Below are 20,459 nucleotides of genomic sequence, written 5' to 3'. Positions count from 1 at the left end.
TCAAGACAATTGTCTTGGAAATGATTTCTTGAATATAACACAAAAAACACAAGCAACAAAAGCAAAAATTGACCAGTGGATATATATCAAACTCAAAAGCTTCTGTACAGCAAAGAGTGAAAAGGCAACCTATGGGTTGGGAGAAAATATTTTCAAACGATCTATGTAATAAGAGGTTACTATCTAAACTAAAAGTAACTCATACAATTCACTAGCAAAGAAACAATGTGATTAAACAATGAGCAAAGTACTTCAATAGACAGTTCTTCAAAGACATACAAATGGCCAATAAACATGAAAATGTCACTAATCATCAGTGAAATAAAAATCAAAACCACAATGAGATATCACCTCATGCCTCTTAGAATGGCTATTATAAAAAAAATAAAAGATAACAAGTGTTGGTGAGGATGTGGAGAAATTGGAATCCTTGTACAATATTAGTGGGAACATAAAATGGTGCAACAGCTATGGAAATCATTTTGGAGCTTCCCCCTAAAAATTAAAAATAGAACTGTCATATGATCCAGAAACCCCATGTCTGAGTATATATAAAAAAAATCAAAATCAGTATTTTGAAAAGATATCTACACTCCCATATTCATTGCAGCATTATTCACAATATCCAAGATACAGAAATAACCTAAGCATCTATCAGTGGAGGAATGCATAAAGACAATGTAGTATATACATACAATGGAATATTAGCCTTAATAAAGAGAGAAATTCTGCCCTATGCAATAACATGGATGAACCTGGAGGACATCATGCGAAGTGAAATAAGCTAGTCACAGAAGGACAAAAACTACATGATTTCACTTATATGAGGTAAATGAAATAATCAAACTCCTAAAAACAAAGTGGAATGGTGGTTTCCAGAGGCTGGGGGGATGGAAAATGTTGAGTTGCTATTCAACAAGTATAAAGTTTCAGTTATACAAGATGAAGAAGTTCTAGAGATATGCTATACAACATCGTGCCTATAGCTAACTGTACTCCATTATGTACGTAAAATTTTGTTGAGAGGGTAGATTTCATGTTAAGTGTTCTTACCACAATAGAAATAAAATAATAACTAGAATACTTTTTTAAAAAAATAAAAATTACTTATTCAAATATATTCATGAACTGTCTGGAGTCCTGAAATCCCATTTAAACAGACATCGATAAACATATCTTAGTTTTTAGATTTAAACATCATAAGTAGATATTCCATGGGTCATGTTGAGTCCTGTATTTTCTTTTCTTATCTTTTTAAGATTTATTTGTTTGTTTTAGAGAGAAAGGGAGTGCTAGCCGGGGAAAAGGAGGGAGAGAGGGAGAGAAGCAGACTCCCTGCTGAGCGGGGAGCCCAATGTTGGGCTCAATCTCACAACCCTGAAATCATGACCTGAGCTGAAATCAGGAGTTGGACACTCAACTGACTGAGCCACCCAGACACCCCGAGTTCTGTATTTTCTATTTTTCTCACCACATTTTTTCCTTAAGATATCATACCTATTAACATGCTCTTTTCATTACCATTCATTACTTTGTTCTTCCTGTGATATGGAACTATTTGAGATCTGAGAAAAACAAATAGAACATGTTCCTAAAATTATTTACAGACAGGGGCGCCTGGGTGGCTCAGTTGGTTGAGCGACTGCCTTCGGCTCAGGTCATGATCCTGGAGTCCCGGGATCGAGTCCCGCATCGGGCTCCCTGCTCGGTGGGGAGTCTGCTTCTCCTTCTGACCCTCCCCCCTCTCATGTGCTCTCTCTCTCTCTCATTCTCTCTCTCAAATAAATAAATAAAATCTTTAAAAAAAATAAAATAAAATAAAATTATTTACAGACACAAAATATTTCAGCAAATTATTGGGGGTTAATAAGCCCTGACCTCTAAGATAAAGTCCAGACAGTCTTTATCCTGTCTTTTTAAACCCTACATAATCTGTGCCTGACCTTTATTTCCTGCCTAGTTTTGTACTATTCTCCAAAGTGTATCATTCACTTCAACTAAAGTGAAATCTATATTTTGAGCACACCTTCAACTCCCATGCTTCAGTGCCTTTTTGAAGAAACTCTGTGTTGTTCCTTCTACCCAGAATTCATTCTTCCCCATATCTGTATCAAAATGCTATCCATCTATTAAGATTCAACTCAAATCATCTCTCCTCCATGAAGTATTCTAAGGTTGCTCTGATCAGAATTATTTTCTGTCCTTGAATGCCTATAGGGCTCAATCATCAAGCAACTTAAAACTGTTCTTGCAATATACTCCTTTTTTTATGCCCAAGAAAACTTTTAAATGAATATACTTTATCTCCCCAACAATATTATAAGGCTTTACAGGGAATCATCATATATTGTTTATCTTTTAATCATTAAAGAACCTAAAAAAAACCTAATGCATACAGTAGGGGTTTAATAAATGTTGAATGAAGGAAACAATAAATGAATACCAATGTCTTTTTTTTAAAAAAGATTTTATTTACTTGACAGAGAGAGACACAGTGAGAGAAGGAACACAAGCAGGGGGAGTGGGAGAGGGAGAAGCAGGCTCCCACTGAGCAGGGAGCCCGATGCGGGGCTCGATCCCAGGACCCTGAGATCATGACCTGAGCTGAAGGCAGACGCTTAACAACGGAGCCACCCAGGTACCCCTGAATACCAATGTCTTAGTTAAGGAAATGGTTGGTTGAATATTACAACAGACTTCAGACTAAGTTAAATAGTTGTGTTGCCTAAATTTTTATGTGACTGTTACATATGCAGTTATTTATTAGTGTTATTATAACTACTGTAATCATTAGCTAGAAAAGGACACCTAAATGCCACTGTGCTTGAAACAGTCTAGTTTTTCAGGGAAAAGGTGTACAAAAGATTTAACAGATAGTTTCTACTAAGTAAGCTACTGGTGGGGTGAATAAAGACCAATCACTTATGTTAAGGACTTGCTAAAAATATTTTCAAGGTGTTAGGATGACTACTGAAGAAGTAACACAAATAGGGTGTAAGTAGGCCATGAGTTCTATATTCTGAATGGGAACATTTGAGAGCATGGAAAGGATAAGTCACTTTGATTAAGAGCAACAGGCTAAGGAATGTTAACCAGCAGTAAAAAAGTATTCACTTTTGATAGTTTTTTTTTCATTGATCTATTTTTTAATTAAGTTTTTATTTTAATCCAGTTATTTAACATAGTGTTATATTAGTTTCAGGTGCACATTATAGTGATTCAACAATTCCATACATCACCCAGTGCTCACCACAAGTGCATTTTAATCTCCATCACCTATTTCACCCATCCCTCTACACAACTTCCCTCTGGTAGCAATCAGTTTGTTCTCTATAGTTAAGATTCTGTTTCTTGGTTTCCCCCTCTATTTTTCCCTTTGCTTTTAGTTTTCTTTCTTAAATTCTACATACGAGTAAAATCATATGGTATATGTCTTTCTTTGATTTATTTTGCTTAGAATTATACTCCCTAGCTCCATCCATGTCCTGCAAATCACAAGACTTTGTTTTTTATGAGTGAATAATATTCCTATATATATTACATCTTCTTTATTCATTCATCAATTGATGAACACATGGGCTGCTTTCATAATTTGGCTATTGTAAATAATTCTGTTATAAACATAGGGATGCAGTATCCCTTTGAATTAGTGTTTTGTATTTTTGGGGTAAATTCCAAGTATTATGATTACTGGATCAAAGGTACTTCTAATTTTAAATGTTTGAGGAACCTCTGTACTGTTCTCCACAGTGCCTGCACTAGTTTGCATTCCCACCAACAGTGCAGGAGGGTTCCTTTTTTTCCACATCCTTGCCAACACTAGTTTCTTGTGTGTGTGTGTGTGTGTTTGCCATTCTGACAAGTGTGAGGTCATAGGTGTGAATATATCATTATAGTTTTGATTTGCTTTTCACTGATAATGACTGATGGGTTTTGTTTTCTTTTTTATATCTCCTTTAGTTGCAACGTTAAGTTGTTTATTTTTTATTTTTTTTTAAATTTTCTTGCCTCTTTAGATAGGCTTGTATTGCTGGAAATTTCCCTCTTAGAACTACTTTTGCTGCATCCCAAAGGCTTTGGACTGTTTTGTTTTCATTTTCATTTATTTCCATGTACTTTTTTATTTCTTCTTTGATTTTTTGGTTGACCCATTCATTGTTTAGTAGCATGTTATTTAAACTCCATGTATTTGTGGTCTTTCCATTTTTTTTTTCTTTTAGTTGATTTCTAGTTTAATAGTGTTGTGGTCAGGAAAGATGCATGGTATGACTTCAATAATTTTTATTTTATTGAGTGGCCTAATTTTTGTGGATGGACTTGCTTTGTGGTCTAATAAGTGATCTATTCCAGAGAAATTCCATGTGCACTTGAAAATAATGTATATTCTGCTGTTTTAGGATTGAATGTTCTGAATATAGGTTGTAAATCTATCTACACCTGTGTGTCATTAGAAGTCATTGTTTCCTTGTATATTTTCAGTTTAGATGATATGTCCATTGATGTAAGTGGGGTGTTAAAGTCCCCTAGTATGCTTGTGTTACTATCTTGTTAATAACTATTTTATGTATTTGGGTGCTCTCATGGTGGGTACATAAACGTTTACAATTGTTATATCTTCTTTTGGGATTGTCCCCTTTATTATGATATAGTGCCCTTCTTTATCTCTTGTTACTTTATTTGTCTTACATTTTAATTTGTCTAATATAGGTATTGCTACCCTGGCTTACTTTTGACATCCATTTGTATGATAAATGTTTCTCCATCCCCTCACCTTTACTTAAGATTTTATTTATTTGACAGAGAGAGAGAGAGAGGGCAAGCAGGGGGAGCAGGAGAGGGAGAAGTAGGCTCCACGTTGAGCAGGGAGCCCAATGTGGGGCTTGATCCCAGGACCCTGGGATCATGACCAGAAATGAAGGCAGATGCCCAACCGACCGGGTCACCCAGGCGCCCCCCACCCCCTCACTTTTAATCTGCAGGTGCCTTTAGGTCTGAAATGAGTCTTTTGTCAGCAATGTATAGATCATTCTTGTTTTTGTTTTGTTTGTTTGTTTGTTTTTTTAATAAATTCTGCCACCCTATGTCTTTTTATTGGAGTATTTGGTCCATTTATATTCACAGTAATTATTGATAGATATGTGGTTATTGCAATTTTGTTACTTTTTTGTGGTTGTTTCTATGGTTTTTCTCTTATTCTTTCTTGCTGTTTTTCATGGCTTCCTGGATTTCTTTAGTATTATACTTGGATTCTGATTCCTTTCTTCTTATTTGTGCCTATCTCTTACTGGTCTTTGAGTGTGATTACCATTAGGTTTATATATAACATCTTCTGCATTCTGTGTATATTAACAGTTGCTTGAGTTTGAATCATTTCTTTACTTCAAACCTCACATTGCATGTATATTTTGTTATATTTTATCTTTTTATTTTGTGAATTCCCTGACTGATTTTACAGATAAACTTATTTTTTATACTCTCAGTTATGCTCTTTTTCCCATTCAGATAGCCCTCTTTGATATTTCTTGTAGGGTTGGTTTGGTGGTCATGAATTGAAGTTTTGTTTGTCTGAGAAACTCATTTTTCATTTTATTACTTTTTTCTGAGAAACTCTCTTTTTCTATTCTAAATGATAGCCTTGCTAGATAGAGTATTTTTGGCTGCAGATTTTTCCATTTCAGCACTTTGAGTATATCATGTTATTCCCTTGTGGCATGCAATGCTTTGCTCAAAAACCTGCAGATAGCCTTATGTGCTTTTCCTCATATGTAACTCTCTTCTTTTCTCTTGCTGCTTTTAATTTTTATCACTAATTTTTGTCATTTTAATTACTTGTGTCTTGGTATGGACCTCCCTGGGTTGATTTTTTGGGGGGATCTCTGTGCTCCCTGGATCTTAATATGTTTTCTTCCCCAGATTGGAGAAGTTTTCAGCTATTATTTCTTCAAATAAAATATCAACCTGCTTTTCACATTCTTCTTTTTCTGGGATCCATATAATGCAAATGTTATTATGCTTGATGGAATCACTTAGTTTTGTAAGACTAACCTCCATTTGCATAATTTTCCCTCCCATTTCCTTAGCTTGGTTGCTTTCCATTTCTCTATCTTCTAGGTCATTAATTCATTCCTCTTCTTCAACCCACCTGCAACTTATTCCAACAAGTATATTATATTCTGTTTTGTTTGTTTGTTTTTATTTTTATTTTTTTCTTTTTTTTTTTTCCTTCTCTCCTTCTTTCCCTTTATTCCCCCCGGTATCAGGTCTCTTCTGATTTGTTTAGTGTATATTTTTCTGAGGTTCTTGTTACCCTGTTTGCATTTTGTTCTCTTATTCATCTATTCTCCTCTGGACAAAATGACAACACAGAAAAATTCACCTTGAAAAAAAAGAACAAGAGGCAGTACTGACTGCCAGGGACCTAATCAATATGGGCATTAGAACGATGTCAGAACTAGAGTTCAGAATGATGATTATAAAGATATTAACTGGGCATGAAAAAAGCATGGAAGATATTAAAAAAAAAACCTTTCTGGAGAAATAAAAGAACTAAAATCTAACCAAGTCAAAATCAAAAAGGCTATTAATGAGGTGCAATAAAAAATGGAGGCTCTAACTGCTAGGATAAATGAGGCAGAAGAGAGAAGTAGTGATAAAGACAAAATGATGGAAAATAAAAGAGCTGAGAAAAAGAGAGATAAACAACTACTGGACCACGAGGGCAGAATTCGAGAGATAAGTAATACCATAAGATGAAACCATATTAGAATAATTGGGAAGCCAGAAGAAGAGAGAGAGGGGGGCAGAAGGTACATTGGAGCCAATTATAGCAGAGAACTTCCCTAATTTGGGGAAGGAAACAGACATCAAAATCCAGGAGGCACAGAGAACCCCCCTCAAAATCAATAAAAATAGGTCAACACCTCGACATCTAACAGTAAAACTTACGAGTCTCAGAGACAAAGAGAAAATCCTGAAAGCAGCTTGGGAGAAGAGATCTATAACCTATAATGGTAGACACATTAGACTGGCAACAGACCTATCCACAGAGACCTGGCAGGCCAGAAAGGACTGGCATGATATACTCAGAGCACTAAATGAGAAAAATATGCAGCCAAGAATACTCTATCCAGCTAGATTGTCATTGAAAATAGAAGGAGTGAGAAAAAGCTTCCAGGACAAACAAAAACTGAAGGAATTTGCAAACACGAAACCAGCCCTACAAGAAATATTGAAAGGGATCCTCTAAGCAAAGAGAGAGCCTAAAAGTAACAGAGACCAGAAAGGAACACAGTCACCTTATAGGCAGTACAATGGCACTAAATTCATATCTTTCAATAGTTACCCTGGGCGGCGCCTGGGTGGCTCAGTCGTTACGCATCTGCCTTCAGCTCAGGTCATGATCCCAGAGTCCTGGGATCAAGCCCCACATCAGGCTCCCCACTCGGCAGGAAGCGTGTATCTCCCTCTCCCACTCCCCCTGCTTGTGTTCCCTCTCTCGCTGTCTCTCTCTGTCAAATAAATAAATAAAATCTTTAAAAAAAAAAAAAGTTACCCTGAATGTAAATGGGCTAAATGCCCCAATCAAAAGACACAGGGTATCAGATTGGATGAAAAACAAGACCCATTGATATGCTGTCTGCAAGAGACTCATTTTAGACCCAGAGACACCCCAGATTGAAAGTGAGGGGGTGGAAAACCATTTCCATGCTAATGGACACCAAAACAAAGCTGAGGTGGCAATCTTTATAACAGACAAATTAGATTTTAAACCAAAAACTATAATAAGAGATGAGGAAGGACACTATATCCTACATAAAGTGTCTATCCAACAAGAAGATCTAACAGTTGTAAATATCTATGCCCCTAACATGGGAGCAGCTAATGATATAAGCCAATTAATAATAAAAGCAAAGAAACACCTCAACAACAATACAATAATAGTGGGGGACTTTAATACCCCCCTTAATGAAATGGACAGATCATCTAAGCAAAAGATCAACAAAGAAATAAAGACTTTAAATGACACACTAGAACAAATGGACTTCACAGATATATTCAGAACATTCCATCCCAAAGTTACAGAATACACATTCTTCTCTAGTGCCCATGGAACATTCTCCAGAATAGATCACATCCTAGGTCACAAATCAGGTCTCAACTGGTACCAAAAGACTAGGATCATTCCCTGCCTATTTTCAGACCACAATGCTTTGAAACTAGAACTCAATCACAAGAGAAAAGTCGGAAAGAACTCAAATACATGGAGGCTAAAGAGCATCCTACTAAAGAATGAATGGGTCAACCAGGAAATTAAAGAAGAATTAAAAAAAAACTCATGGAAACCAATGAAAATGAGAACACAACTGTTCAAAATCTTTGGGATGCAGCAAAGGCAGTCCTAAGAGGAAAGTATATAGCAATACAAGCCTTTCTCAAGAAACAAGAAAGGTCTCAAATACACAACCTAACCCTACACCTAAAGGAGCTGGAGAAAGAACAGCAAATAAAGCCTAAACCCAGCAGGAGAAGAGAAATTCTAACGATCAGAGCAGAAATCAATGAAATAGAAACCAAAAGAACAGTAGAACAGATCAACGAAACTAGGAGCTGGTTCTTTGAAAGAATTAATAAGATTGATAAACCCCTGGCCAAACTTACCAAAAAGAAAAGAGAAAGAACCCAAATAAATAAAATCATGAATGAAAGAGGAGAGATCACAACCAACACCAAAGAAATAAAATTATAAGACATATTATGAGCAACTATATGCCAGCAAATTAGATAATCTGGAAGAAATGGATGCATTCCTAAAGATGTCTAAACTACCAAAACTGAACCAGGAAGAAATAGAAAGCCTGAACAGACCTATAACCACTAAGGAAATTGAAGCAGTCATCAAAAATCTCCCAATAAACAAAACCCCAGGGCCAGATGGCTTCCCAGGGGAATTCTACCAAACATTTCAAGAAGAATTAATACCTATTCTTCTGAAACTGTTCCAAAAAATAGAAATGGAAGGAAAACTTCCAAACTCGGTTTATGAGGCCACCATTACCTTGATCCCCAAACCAGACAAAGACCCCATCAAAAAGGAGAATTATAGACCAATATCCTTGATGAACATGGATGTAAAAATTCTCACCAAAATACTAGCCAATAGGATCCAACAATACATTAAAAGGATTATTCACCACGACCAGGAGGGATTTATCCCTGGACTGCAAGTTTGGTTCAACATCCACAAATCAATCAATGTGATGCAATACATTACTAAAAGAAAAAATAAGAAGCATATGATCCTCTCAATAGATGCAGAAAAAGCATTTGACAAAGTATAGCATACCTTGTTGATCAAAACTCTTCAGAGTATATGGTTAGAGGGAACATACCTCAATGTCATAAAAGCCATCTATGAAAAACCCACAGCGAATATCATTCTTAATGGGGAAATATTGAGAGCTTTCCCCCTAAGGTCAGGAACACAGCAGGGATGTTAACTATCACCACGGCTATTCAACGTAGTATTAGAAGTCCTAGCCACAGCAATCAGACAACAAAAAGAAATTAAAAGTATCCAAATCGGCAAAGAAGAAGTCAAACTGTCACTCTTTGTAGAGGATATGATACTTTATCTGGAAAACCCAAGAGACTCCACCCCAAAACTGCTAGAACTCATACAGGAATTCAGTAAAGTGGCAGGATATAAAATCAATGCACAGAAATCAGTGGCCTTCCTATACACCAGCAACAAGACAGAAGAAAGAGAAATTAAGGGGTCAATCCCATTTACAATTGCACCCGAAACCATAAGATACCTAGGAATAAATCTAACCAAAGAGGCAAAGCATCTGTACTCAGAAAACTAGAAAATGCTCATTAAAGAAATTGAGGAAGACACAAAGAAATGGGAAAATGTTCCATGCTCATGGATTGGGGAAGAACAAATATTATGAAGATGTCAATGCTACTAGAGCAATCTACACATTTAATGCAATCCCTACCAAAATACCATCCACTTTTTTCAAAGAAATGGGACAAATAATCCTAAAATTTGTATGGAACCAGAAAAGCCCCCGAATAGCCAGAGGAATGTTGAAAAAGAAAACCAAAGCTGGTGGCATCACAATTCCAGACACAAGCTCTATTACAAAGTTGTCATCATCGAGACAGAATGGTACTGGAACAAAAACAGACACATAGATCAATGGAACAGAATAGAGAGCACAGAAATTGACCCTCTACTCTATAGTCAACAAATCTTTGACAAAGCAGGAAAGAGTGTCCAATGGAAAAAAGACAGTCTCTTCAACAAATGGTGTGGGAAAATTGGACAGCCACATGCAGAAGAATGAAAATGGACCATTTCCTTACACCACATACAAAAATAGACTCAAAATCGTTGAAATACCTAAATGTGAGATAAGAGTGCATCAAAATCCTAAAGGAGAACACATGCAGCAACCTCTTTGACCTCAGCCACAGCAACGGCTTCCTAGAAACATCTCCAAAGGCAAGGGAAGCAAGGGCAAAAATGAACTATTGGGACCCCATCAAGATAAAAACTTTTGCACAGCAAAAGAAACAGTCAACAGAACCAAAAGACAACCCACAGAATGGGAGAAGATATTTGCAAATGACATATCAGATAAAGGGCTAGTATCCAAAATCTATAAAGAACTTCTTAAACTCAACACCCAAAGAACAAATGATCCAATCAAGAAATGGGCAGAAGACATGAACAGATTTTTTTTTTTCAAAGAAGACATCCAAATGGACAACAGACACATGAAAAAGTGCTCAACATCGCTCGGCCTCAGGGAAACCCAAATCAAAACCTCAATGAGATACCACCTCACACCAGTCAGAATGGCTAAAATTAACAAGTCAGAAAACAACAGATGTTGGCAGGGATGCAGAGAAAGGGGAACCCTCCTACATTGTTGGTGGGAATACAAGCTGGTGCAACCACACTGGAAAACAGTATGGAGGTTCCTCAAAAAGTTGAAATTAGAGCTCCCCTATGACCCAGCAATTGCACTACTGGGTATTTACCCCAAAGATACAAATGTAGGGATCTGAAGGGATACATGCACCCTGGTGTTTATAGCAGCAATTTCCACAATAGCCATACTATGGAAAGAGCCAAGATGTCCACTGATAGATGAATGGATAAAGAAGTTGTGATATATATATGCAATGGAATATTATGCAGCCATCAAAGGGAATGAAATTTTGCCATTTGCAATGACGTGGATGGAACTGGAGGGTATTATGCTGAGCGAAATAAGTCAATCAGAGAAAGACATGTATCATATGGCCTCACTGATATGAGGAATTCTTAATCTCAGGAAACAAACTGAGGGTTGCTGGAGTGGTGGGGGGGTGGGAGGGATGGGGTGGCTGGGTGATAGACATTGGGAAGGGTATGTGCTATGGTGAGTGCTGTGAATTGTATGTCTGCTGAATCACAGACCTGTACCTCTGAAATAAATAATACATTATATGTTAAAAAAAGAAGAAGAAGAAGAAGAAAATAGCAGGAAGGGAAAAATGAAGGGGTGGAAATTGGAGGGGGAGATGAACCATGAGAGACTATGGACTCTGAGAAACAAACTGAGGGTTCTAGAGGGGAGGGGATGGGGGGATGGGTTAGCCTGGTGATGGGTATTAAAGAGGGCACATACTGAATAGAACACTGGTGTTATAGGCAAACAATGAATCATGGAACACTACATCAAAAACTAATGATGTAATATATGGTGATTAACATAACATAATTAAATAAATAAATAAATTTCATTTATTGTGTTCTTTATCTCTGATCGTTTCTTTTTTGTTTTTTTGTTAAGGGTCTTGCTGATGTCCTCTACTCCTTTCTCAAGTCTAGTGATTATCTTTATTATCATTGCTTTAAATTTTCTATCAAGCATATTACTTATATCTATTTGGCTTAGGTCTCTTTGTCCTATTATTTCATTTGTGAAATATTTGTCTTATTATTTCATTTGTGAAATATTTCTCTGTCTCCTCATTTTGTCTAACTCTCTGTGTCTGTTTCTGTGTGGTAGGAAATGCCAGCTATGTGTTCTGATCTTGAAGGTAATGGTCTTATGAAGAAGAGGTGTTATAGCCCCCTGCAGTGCAGTGTCCTCTATTCCCTAGGACCTGGCACTTCGGGGAGTAATTCCTGTGTGTATTGCATGTGCCCTTTTGTGTTCTGGTTGTTTTTCCCTTCAGGCTGGTTGTCTGCAGTAACTCTTCACCTGTTGTAGGCAGTGCTTGGTCCCTTGTAGGTGTGGGGTGCATTTTAACAATGTATAGGCTAGTCTGCTTGCTAAATGCAACCTGGAACCCCCACTTCCAAGATGGGTTGGCCTAAGTGAATCTGCACAGTATGTGTAGTTGGAGCACACATTTTTGCAAGGTGCATCTCAGGGTTCTGTAGTGTCCACTGCTGCTGTCACAACCATTGCTGTGGCCACTGTAGCCATCAGGACTGAAAGCCCACAAAAGGCATGGGTCAAGAGAGGGTGCTGGTAAGGTCTGTACTGGTCTTCTGTAGGGGATGGGACCCATGGTCCTGGGACTGAAGCAAGGGTGACTGGAAAGGGTAGATCAGCTGAAGGGTGGGGGGGTCAGGGCTTGGTGTGAGCATGTTAGGTAGTGAATGTCGGCACAGTGCTCATTCCTGGAGGTTGTTGTTTACCCTGATGGATGGGGGGGAATTGGTCCCTGCAAGCTACTTTGTTCCTGAAGGAGTCTCCCTGATATCCTTATCTCTCTTGGAAATGTTCTGTAATGAGTAAATCACTCTCCCCAGGCATTTATATAACTGCTGGCTCTTTGCTATATCTATGTTATAACTATGCTGTTTCTATGCTATATCTACGCTATATCTGTTCAGGCTGTTTGGCATGCTGCCTCTTTATGGGCAGGAACTCAGCTTCCTAAGGTTCTCAGAGCTCTCCCAGAGCCAAGCCCTCTGGTTTTTAGAATTCCAGGCTTTAAGTCCCACTGGTTGTAAGAACTCATGAAATTCAGACCCTCTCACTTTCAAAGCCAGATGTTATGGGGGTTTGTCTTCCTTGTGATGTGTCTCTGGTGTGATCATGTTTCTTGCTCTTCATCATGCTCCTGGCTCCTTCCTGTCCACAGAGGGCCACAGTCCATTTAGGTCTCAAATCACATCTCCACCTTTCCTACTTTCTTTGATGTGACCTCTTCACTACCTTTGGTTGTGGAGTTCAGCCTGCCCATTTTTGGGTCATTTTCTGGGTTATTAACATTGATGTGAGTGTTATCTAATTGTATACATGGGGTAAGATAAATGTAGGGTCCTCCTACTCTGCCATCTTCCCCTATCTCCCCCACTTCTGATAAACACCTCATGTTTAAAGAACATGACCACTGGTATTGCTCTTTTCCACTGCAAAGTCTAGCAATATGTAAATATTGTATCTATACATTGATTTGGGAAATACTGTGTTATTTTACTGTGTTTCAGAGTAAAAACTTATGTAATGCTTTTTGTTTTAAATTTCACTAGTATGTTTCATCCTAAAATATCAGTTAACTGAAAACTACCTGATTACAATTTTCTCACTTTTAGTTACCTTGTCTTAGATAGTTCTTTTTAAGTGTATTTACAAATATCTTATTTCTTGACCACCAGGGCAACACATTTTCCATTCTCTTTTTTTTTTTTTAAAGATTTTATTTATTTATTTGACAGAGAGAGACACAGCGAGAGAGGGAACACAAGCAGGGGGAGTGAGAGAGGGAGAAGCAGGCTTCCCGCTGAGCAGGGAGCCCGATGTGGGGCTCGATCCCAGGACCCTGGGATCCTGACCTGAGCCGAAGGCAGACGCTTAACGACTGAGCCACCCAGGCGCCCCTCATTTTCCATTCTCTTAAGTAAAATTATAATATGAATGGAACGGAATCACCATGAACAGAATATACTCAATGCCTGGGATGCCTGGGTGCCTCAGTCAGTTGGACATCTGACACTTGCTCTTGGCTCAGGTCTTGATCTCAGGGTCACGAGTTCAAGCCCAGCATTGGGCTCCATGCTGGGTATGGAGCCTACTTAAAAAATTAAAAAAATTAAAAAAATTAAAAAAAAGAATATTCTCAATTGCTATATTTTCCATTTTAGAATGGAGGGATATATATATATATATATAGAAGCTTGTTTTTGTATGTGATGTTGTTTTCTTCCTGAGAGATAAGCCATAGACAGTAATGTAAAGAAATGGGGGAAAAAGGTTATGTTTCATTTGAAGCACCAGTAAATATATGCCAATTTGTTAGTATCCATGGTGTACTCAATGATTAAATAAAAAAATGATTTCTATTAGCTTATTATTATACCCAAACATGACCTTATTAGTTTCTATGCCATTAAAGATTGATCCACACCAAATGATAACCACAGTCCATATCATCAAGATAGGACTAGAAATGGCATATAGCTTTCAGATGTTCTCATAACTTTAGCTTCCTTCCCTAGGATTGCCTTTAGGATATTATCTTGTGGCCAACGTATAGGATTTTTGCATGGAGGAGTTAACAGCTCACTGCTTTTGATTTAATATCCTTTTAATCAGTTGCCAAAGAACAAAACTAAAGAAAACAAATAAACAAGTTTTTAAACTTGGGTGGTCTTCTACTATTGATTCATGGAATCTACATACTAGGATAGCACTTGCTAAAATACTGTGCTTTTTTACAGAAAAATTGTGATAATCTAATAATTGTATAGAAAGTCTCCATAAACCCCACACCCAGTTTCCATTATTATTAATATCTTATATTAGTATGACACATTTGTTACAATTAACTAACCAATACTGTCACATTATTATTAACTAAAATCCATTCTTTATTCAGATTTCCTCAGTTTTTACCTAAGGTCTTTTTTCTGCTCCACATCATCATGTCTTCTTAAGATTTTCTTGCTTGTGACAGTTTCTCAGACTTTCCTTTTCTTTTTAGACTCATTTATTTATTTTACAGAGAGACAGCAAGTTAGAGGGGGGCAGAGGGAGAGAGAGAATCCTGGAGCAGACTCCCTGCTGGGCATGGAGTCTGATGTGAAGCTTGGTCCCAGGACCCTGAGATCCTGACATGAGCTGAAACCAACAGTGGGCCACTCAACTGACTGAGCCACCCAGGGGCCCCTTTTGTTATGACATTAATAGTTTGAAGATTACAAACCAGGAACTTTTTAAATGTTCCTCTATTTGGATTTGTCTGATGGTTTTTCTCATTATTAGACTGGGGAAGTTATAGGTTTTGTGGGAGAAAAGGACAGAACTAAAGTACCAGAATCATCACATCATACCAAGTGTACATACTATCAAAATGACTGAGCACTTCTGATGTTAAATTTAATTACCTGGCTGAGGTAGTATTTGTTAGGTTTCTCTACTGTAAATTTACTCCCCTCACCACACCAACAGTTCTGTATTGTATCACTTTTCAGAAAGAAGTTTATGTGCAGCCCACACTTAAAGAACAGTAGTCACCTCCACCTCCTTGAGGGCAGATTATGTACATAAATCATATGGAATTTTTCTGCATAATACATTTGTCTTTGCTCTATTTATTCAATCACTTATTCATATCAATATGGACTTATGAATATTTATTTTTTACTTTGGTTTATAATCAAACAGTATTTTATTTTGGTAAAATTGTTCTGGCTTTGGTCAATGAGAGCTTTTTTAGTTGGCTCCTGTGTCCCTTTGACATGACATAGCCCCCATCATTATTTTTTGAGGACTTTCTTACTTTATGGTAACAAAATGTTCCAGGTTCATCTTGTAGAATATTACATTTCTACCTGAGGTTTTCTTTTTAATTAGGGACCTACTGTTCCTCACTTCTCCACCTTGATTTCAGTTTTTCATCTTCAAATATAAAAGTTTTATACTGATATGCCTATAACACTGCAAGTAATTTTTACTTACAAAGTCATAGGAAAGACATCAATGAGATTACTATTAAGAAGATGTCTTACAAAAGTGATAAAGAAGACATACAAATTTAAAAAATAAACTATGAAGTACTAAGTGACTGAACATTTAGGCGATGTGTAACAGGTTGATATTAATATGATGTTCTTGAAGTCACATATTAAATAGTACCACACATTTTGTCTTTTATTTCTATTTCCAAATGCAGAAGGGAAATGGTTGCCTTTCAAATATCAGAAATAACAATTGTTATCAGTCACTTAGTACTTTAGCTTGTAGTTTATCTTTTAAATTTTTATTATATGTTGGCTAATTGAAAGTAAAAAAAGAAATAACAATTATAGAGATGCTTAATCATAATATTTAAAGGAACATGGACCTAACATATTGCTAGATCCCTAGATGGAAAGGAGTCCCCAATTTTTCAAATGTTAAACATATTTTAATTAATTTTATGTTAAATATATATGCAATACTACACCATTAGAAATGAAACATGAGGACCATGGTACCTCATTATAAGGAATGAGGCTGTAACTAGCAAAGATTTAAAATCAACCAATAGATGTCCCATCTCTAAAATGGCTTGGAATCATTGCATTAATATTAAATTATTTGTTAAAATACTCTAAATTTGGTAAAGCAATTAAACAATTTCTATAATTTTGTACAGTACATTTTAAACCATAAGCAGAAGGATTTAACCTTAAGCTTTCTATAAACTACAAATTGTTGTTTGTTCCTTATTTCTGTGAAATAATAATTTCTATGGAATAATGCAGTGTAAAAAATTTTGCTAAGTGAATGACGTCAGATTGAGAATGACAAATACCATGTGATTTCATTCATAGGTGGAATCTAAAAACAAATGAATAAACAAACAAAAATCAATATATGTCATGTGAGAAGCATGATCATAGCACACTGTTAAAATGTTTGTTCTGGTTTTTGGAATGCTGAGGTTGAAATAAAGAAAAGAAAGGACACTGAACAAGGTAGTTGTGATGAAGCAAAGATGTAGAGTTAGTAGATAACTAAGACAAAAAATGATAGTGACTGGCATACTGGTATGCACATAGTTACAGTGTGGGATCATGATATGGTGCTGTACCTAAATGAAGTACATACTTACAATTCAATCACATAGAAATGTATTTGGTTTTTTTAAATATTCAAACCAATATATTAATTTAACTATTTATTTATTTCTCTCTCCAAATTTTTATTTAAATTCCAGTTAGTTAACATACAATGTAATATTAGTTTCAAGTGTAGAATTTAGTAATTCATCACTTATGTACAACTTTAATACTTTGGATTTCTTATTTGTGTTAAGAATAATTGTAAGTTATTCAGTTATGTTGCATGCTAATAATTTAGTCCATTCTCTATTAATTTTCTGCAATATTTGTAGACAGCAGGATGACTTACATACCCTTACTTTGCCAAGAGTGTCAAAGTCCATCTTGTAGTAGTCTGATAATTCTCCACACTGACTGCCTTGTTACTTAGTTTGTTCGTTTACCACAAGAGGGAATGCCAGGCTGTTGTCAATTTCTCAGGATTCTTTCCTCTTGCTCCCCAATCTTGTTGAAGAGAGGCATTAGAGAAGCAAGACATAGAAAGTTCCCTCTCAAACTCTTCTTAATCAAGACATAATCCAGAATGGCTAATGATAGATTAATAAACCATCATATTTTAATTAATTTACTTCTCTTTTGCTTAAAATATCTTGGCACACCTATAAATCTACTTCCTCTATTTAATTTAAGAAAATATTAACTTTCTACTGTAACCATAGAATATTTAACAGAACATTTCTTTAAAATATGAAAACTGGGGCGCCTGGGTGGCTCAGTTGGTTGAGCGACTGCCTTCGGCTCGGGTCATGATCCTGGAGTCTCGGGATCGAGTCCCACATCGGGCTCCCTGCTCAGCAGGGAGTCTGCTTCTCCCTCTGACCCTCCTCCCTCTCATGCTCTCTCTCATTCTCTCTCTCGCAAAATAAAAAAATAAATAAATAAATAAATAAAATATGAAAACTATCAGGAATAAAATAAAAGAGAAATATATATATTTTAAAAATATTACTTGGTGACACTTTATATTTGACATTTTATCCAACATTTTTTAGCAACTAATTTATTGTGAATATATTCTCATGCTGGCAAATAAATTCAGGAATCTTCAAAAAATTTTATCAGGAGGTCACAATGGATAATTTAAATTTCTCTACAACAGAGTCAAATGCATTAATATTAATCTCTAAATTCAGCAGTTTTTGAAATTGTTATTCATGGTGAAGAGAGTTCATTTGAAAATGTGCTGACTCTAAAAGCATGGATTACATATCATTTTGAAAGTAAAATTAGTTCTATTAAATACAACCTGCTATCCCAGCAGTTATATAGCATATTCTTGGGTAATCACAAAATATTTAGGAAAATTAATATATACACTATTTCTTAAAATATCTGTATCACGTACAATCCAATATTATACTTAAAGTCATTTCACAAAGTCTTTTGCATGTTTACATAGCAACAGGAAAACTGAGTTCCTACAAAGGCATCATTTGGCACAGTTGATTGCCATTTGTCATAATGTTATGTTGCTTTTTCTGCTGATATTTTGTTTTGAATTTATGGAAGCAAGGAAGTGTCAGGCAGATACATTGGGGGAAAAAAGAAACCTTATATCTAGAAACAAATTTACCAGTCCTTCTCCTCTGTACTTATGTAGAGACAGAGTACACCAAATAAATAAAGATTATTTCCAAATAAATAAGCATAGCTTCATGTTGAACTGTTATATAATTTAAAATATATCAAAAATACTTGTTTTCTTATGGCTCTTTTACACCTTAATTACATTATCAAGATCATCAGTTGTGTCTACATATATGGGGGAAATAAAATCTGATAATGAAAAAGAAAAAAAGTAAAAATCTACTAGGTTGTTATATTGGACAAGATTAGAGTACAGAACATAATTTTCTTTCACTCAAACAGTACTAATGGACACAAAAATAAGACTAAGTCAAATATTTTATGAGCTATACTAAAGCTATACTTTACTATCACTTCTTATTTCGTTTTAATGTCCTGAAATAGCTGACATGTTCCATTTCCTATGCTCAGACATTGCTGCTATAAGCACATTTCATTACTTGCTTTATGCAAAATATTTTCATGATTGTAAACTATCCATGAAACAAATATAATTTGAAACAAATCTCAAATGTGAAAGGAAGCTGTTCTGTACTCTCACATAAAGATAATGTATTTATTGAGTGTAAATACAGCAACTATGTACTAAGGAACAGATAAGAATGTGCTGAGCAGTTAGAGCTTTTATTTTGTCAGAACTGGCCTAACTCAACAAAAGTCAGAGTTTCTATTTATGTGATTTATTACACTGGCACAGAGAATTACAAGTATATGAATATCTAAGCCACAGAGGATATTTACAAAAAGTTAGTAATTCTAATAAACATCTCTTATCACTAAAACAGAAATCTTAACAGAATTGGAATGGAATCAGAAAAGTAAACTCACAACCCTAAAACATATTTCCCATTCATTATCAAAACATATGTAAAATTACTGTTTTTCTTTATAGACTTAGAGGAGGGGGTTTCTTATAAACCCTGGTTGGCTGCATACAAATTCACATAATTATAGCACTTTTATTTAAACAGTAAATGAGAGTTGTAGAGAATAAGTTAACCTAGTCTATGGTTTTCAGTTATGTGACTGAAAACTCCTACCTCACTGTAGAATCTTCTGTGTTATCATCAGCAATCATCTCCAAATCTTGTAAGTGTTTCTCACAGGCTTCTTTAAACAAATTCTCTTCTGAAACTGCTTTAGGAGTATCTTCATTTGCTCAAAGATGTTCTATCAAGTTTTGTGAGTGCCAATTCTGAAAGGCTCTTTGATGGTCAGGGGCCAGTCCTGGCACTGGTGTTAGTATGTTGGGGTGGAAAGGATTGTTCTTTTTTTCAGTCTGTTTCTGTCCTGAGCATGGTTGTTCAACCTGCCCTGAACCGGGGTCCCTCTATGCTCATATCCTTCCTGCTGAAGGCTGTTTCCAGTGTTGGGCGACCCTTGAGAGGGATGACTAAACCACCTCCAATGTAGCCTTAGGATCTGTTTCACATGAAACTCTTCCTTGCCAGACATTGACATTGTTGCAGGAGGAAAGACAAAAGCCTTCTCTCACAGAAGGAAATGGAGCCTTTGTTATCTCCTGTTTCTCTGCCTCTTCTGTAGAACTAACAAAAGCACAAGTGCTGAGAGCAGTCTTTCTTGCTTCCCTCCCTTCCCCCACTGCCTATGGTGCACTCTAGCTTTCTAGCTGAAACAGAAAACTGCAGCTAACAGTGTAGGTGGGAACTCACACTGACAGGATGATGAGATCAGACCTTAAAGTAAATCAGCTTAGCACAGGAAAACAGCTACCACAGCACACTGCCAC

The 20,459-nt window shown here is 36.3% G+C and overlaps 1 protein-coding gene across 2 annotated transcripts in view; it reads right to left on the bottom strand.

Moving 5' to 3' along the window:
- Positions 1–20,177, bottom strand: part of KLHL4 (kelch like family member 4) — a 171,499-nt gene extending 151,322 nt beyond the window's left edge. Inside the window, exons 1-2 of one of the 2 annotated variants that reach the window (XM_064574317.1) lie at positions 19,750–20,177; positions 17,416–17,566 (exon numbers count right to left, since the gene is read on the bottom strand). Coding sequence is in view for 1 of the 2 variants with exons in the window: in XM_045880176.2 (XP_045736132.2) it covers positions 19,750–19,787 (38 nt within the window). In the remaining variant the exon portion in view is untranslated. The remainder of the gene's footprint in view (positions 1–17,415; positions 17,567–19,749) is intronic. The other variant, XM_045880176.2, reaches the window with a different exon arrangement.
- Positions 20,178–20,459: the final 282 nt, after the last annotated feature.

Source organism: Mirounga angustirostris, unplaced genomic scaffold, assembly GCF_029215605.1.
Source record: "Mirounga angustirostris isolate CCGP_5_RB_7025 unplaced genomic scaffold, mMirAng1.0.hap1 SCAF_11, whole genome shotgun sequence".
NCBI lineage: Eukaryota > Metazoa > Chordata > Mammalia > Carnivora > Phocidae > Mirounga > Mirounga angustirostris.
The sequence above is the reverse complement of the archived record's forward strand: the minus strand, read 5'-3'. Positions and strand labels throughout refer to the sequence as shown.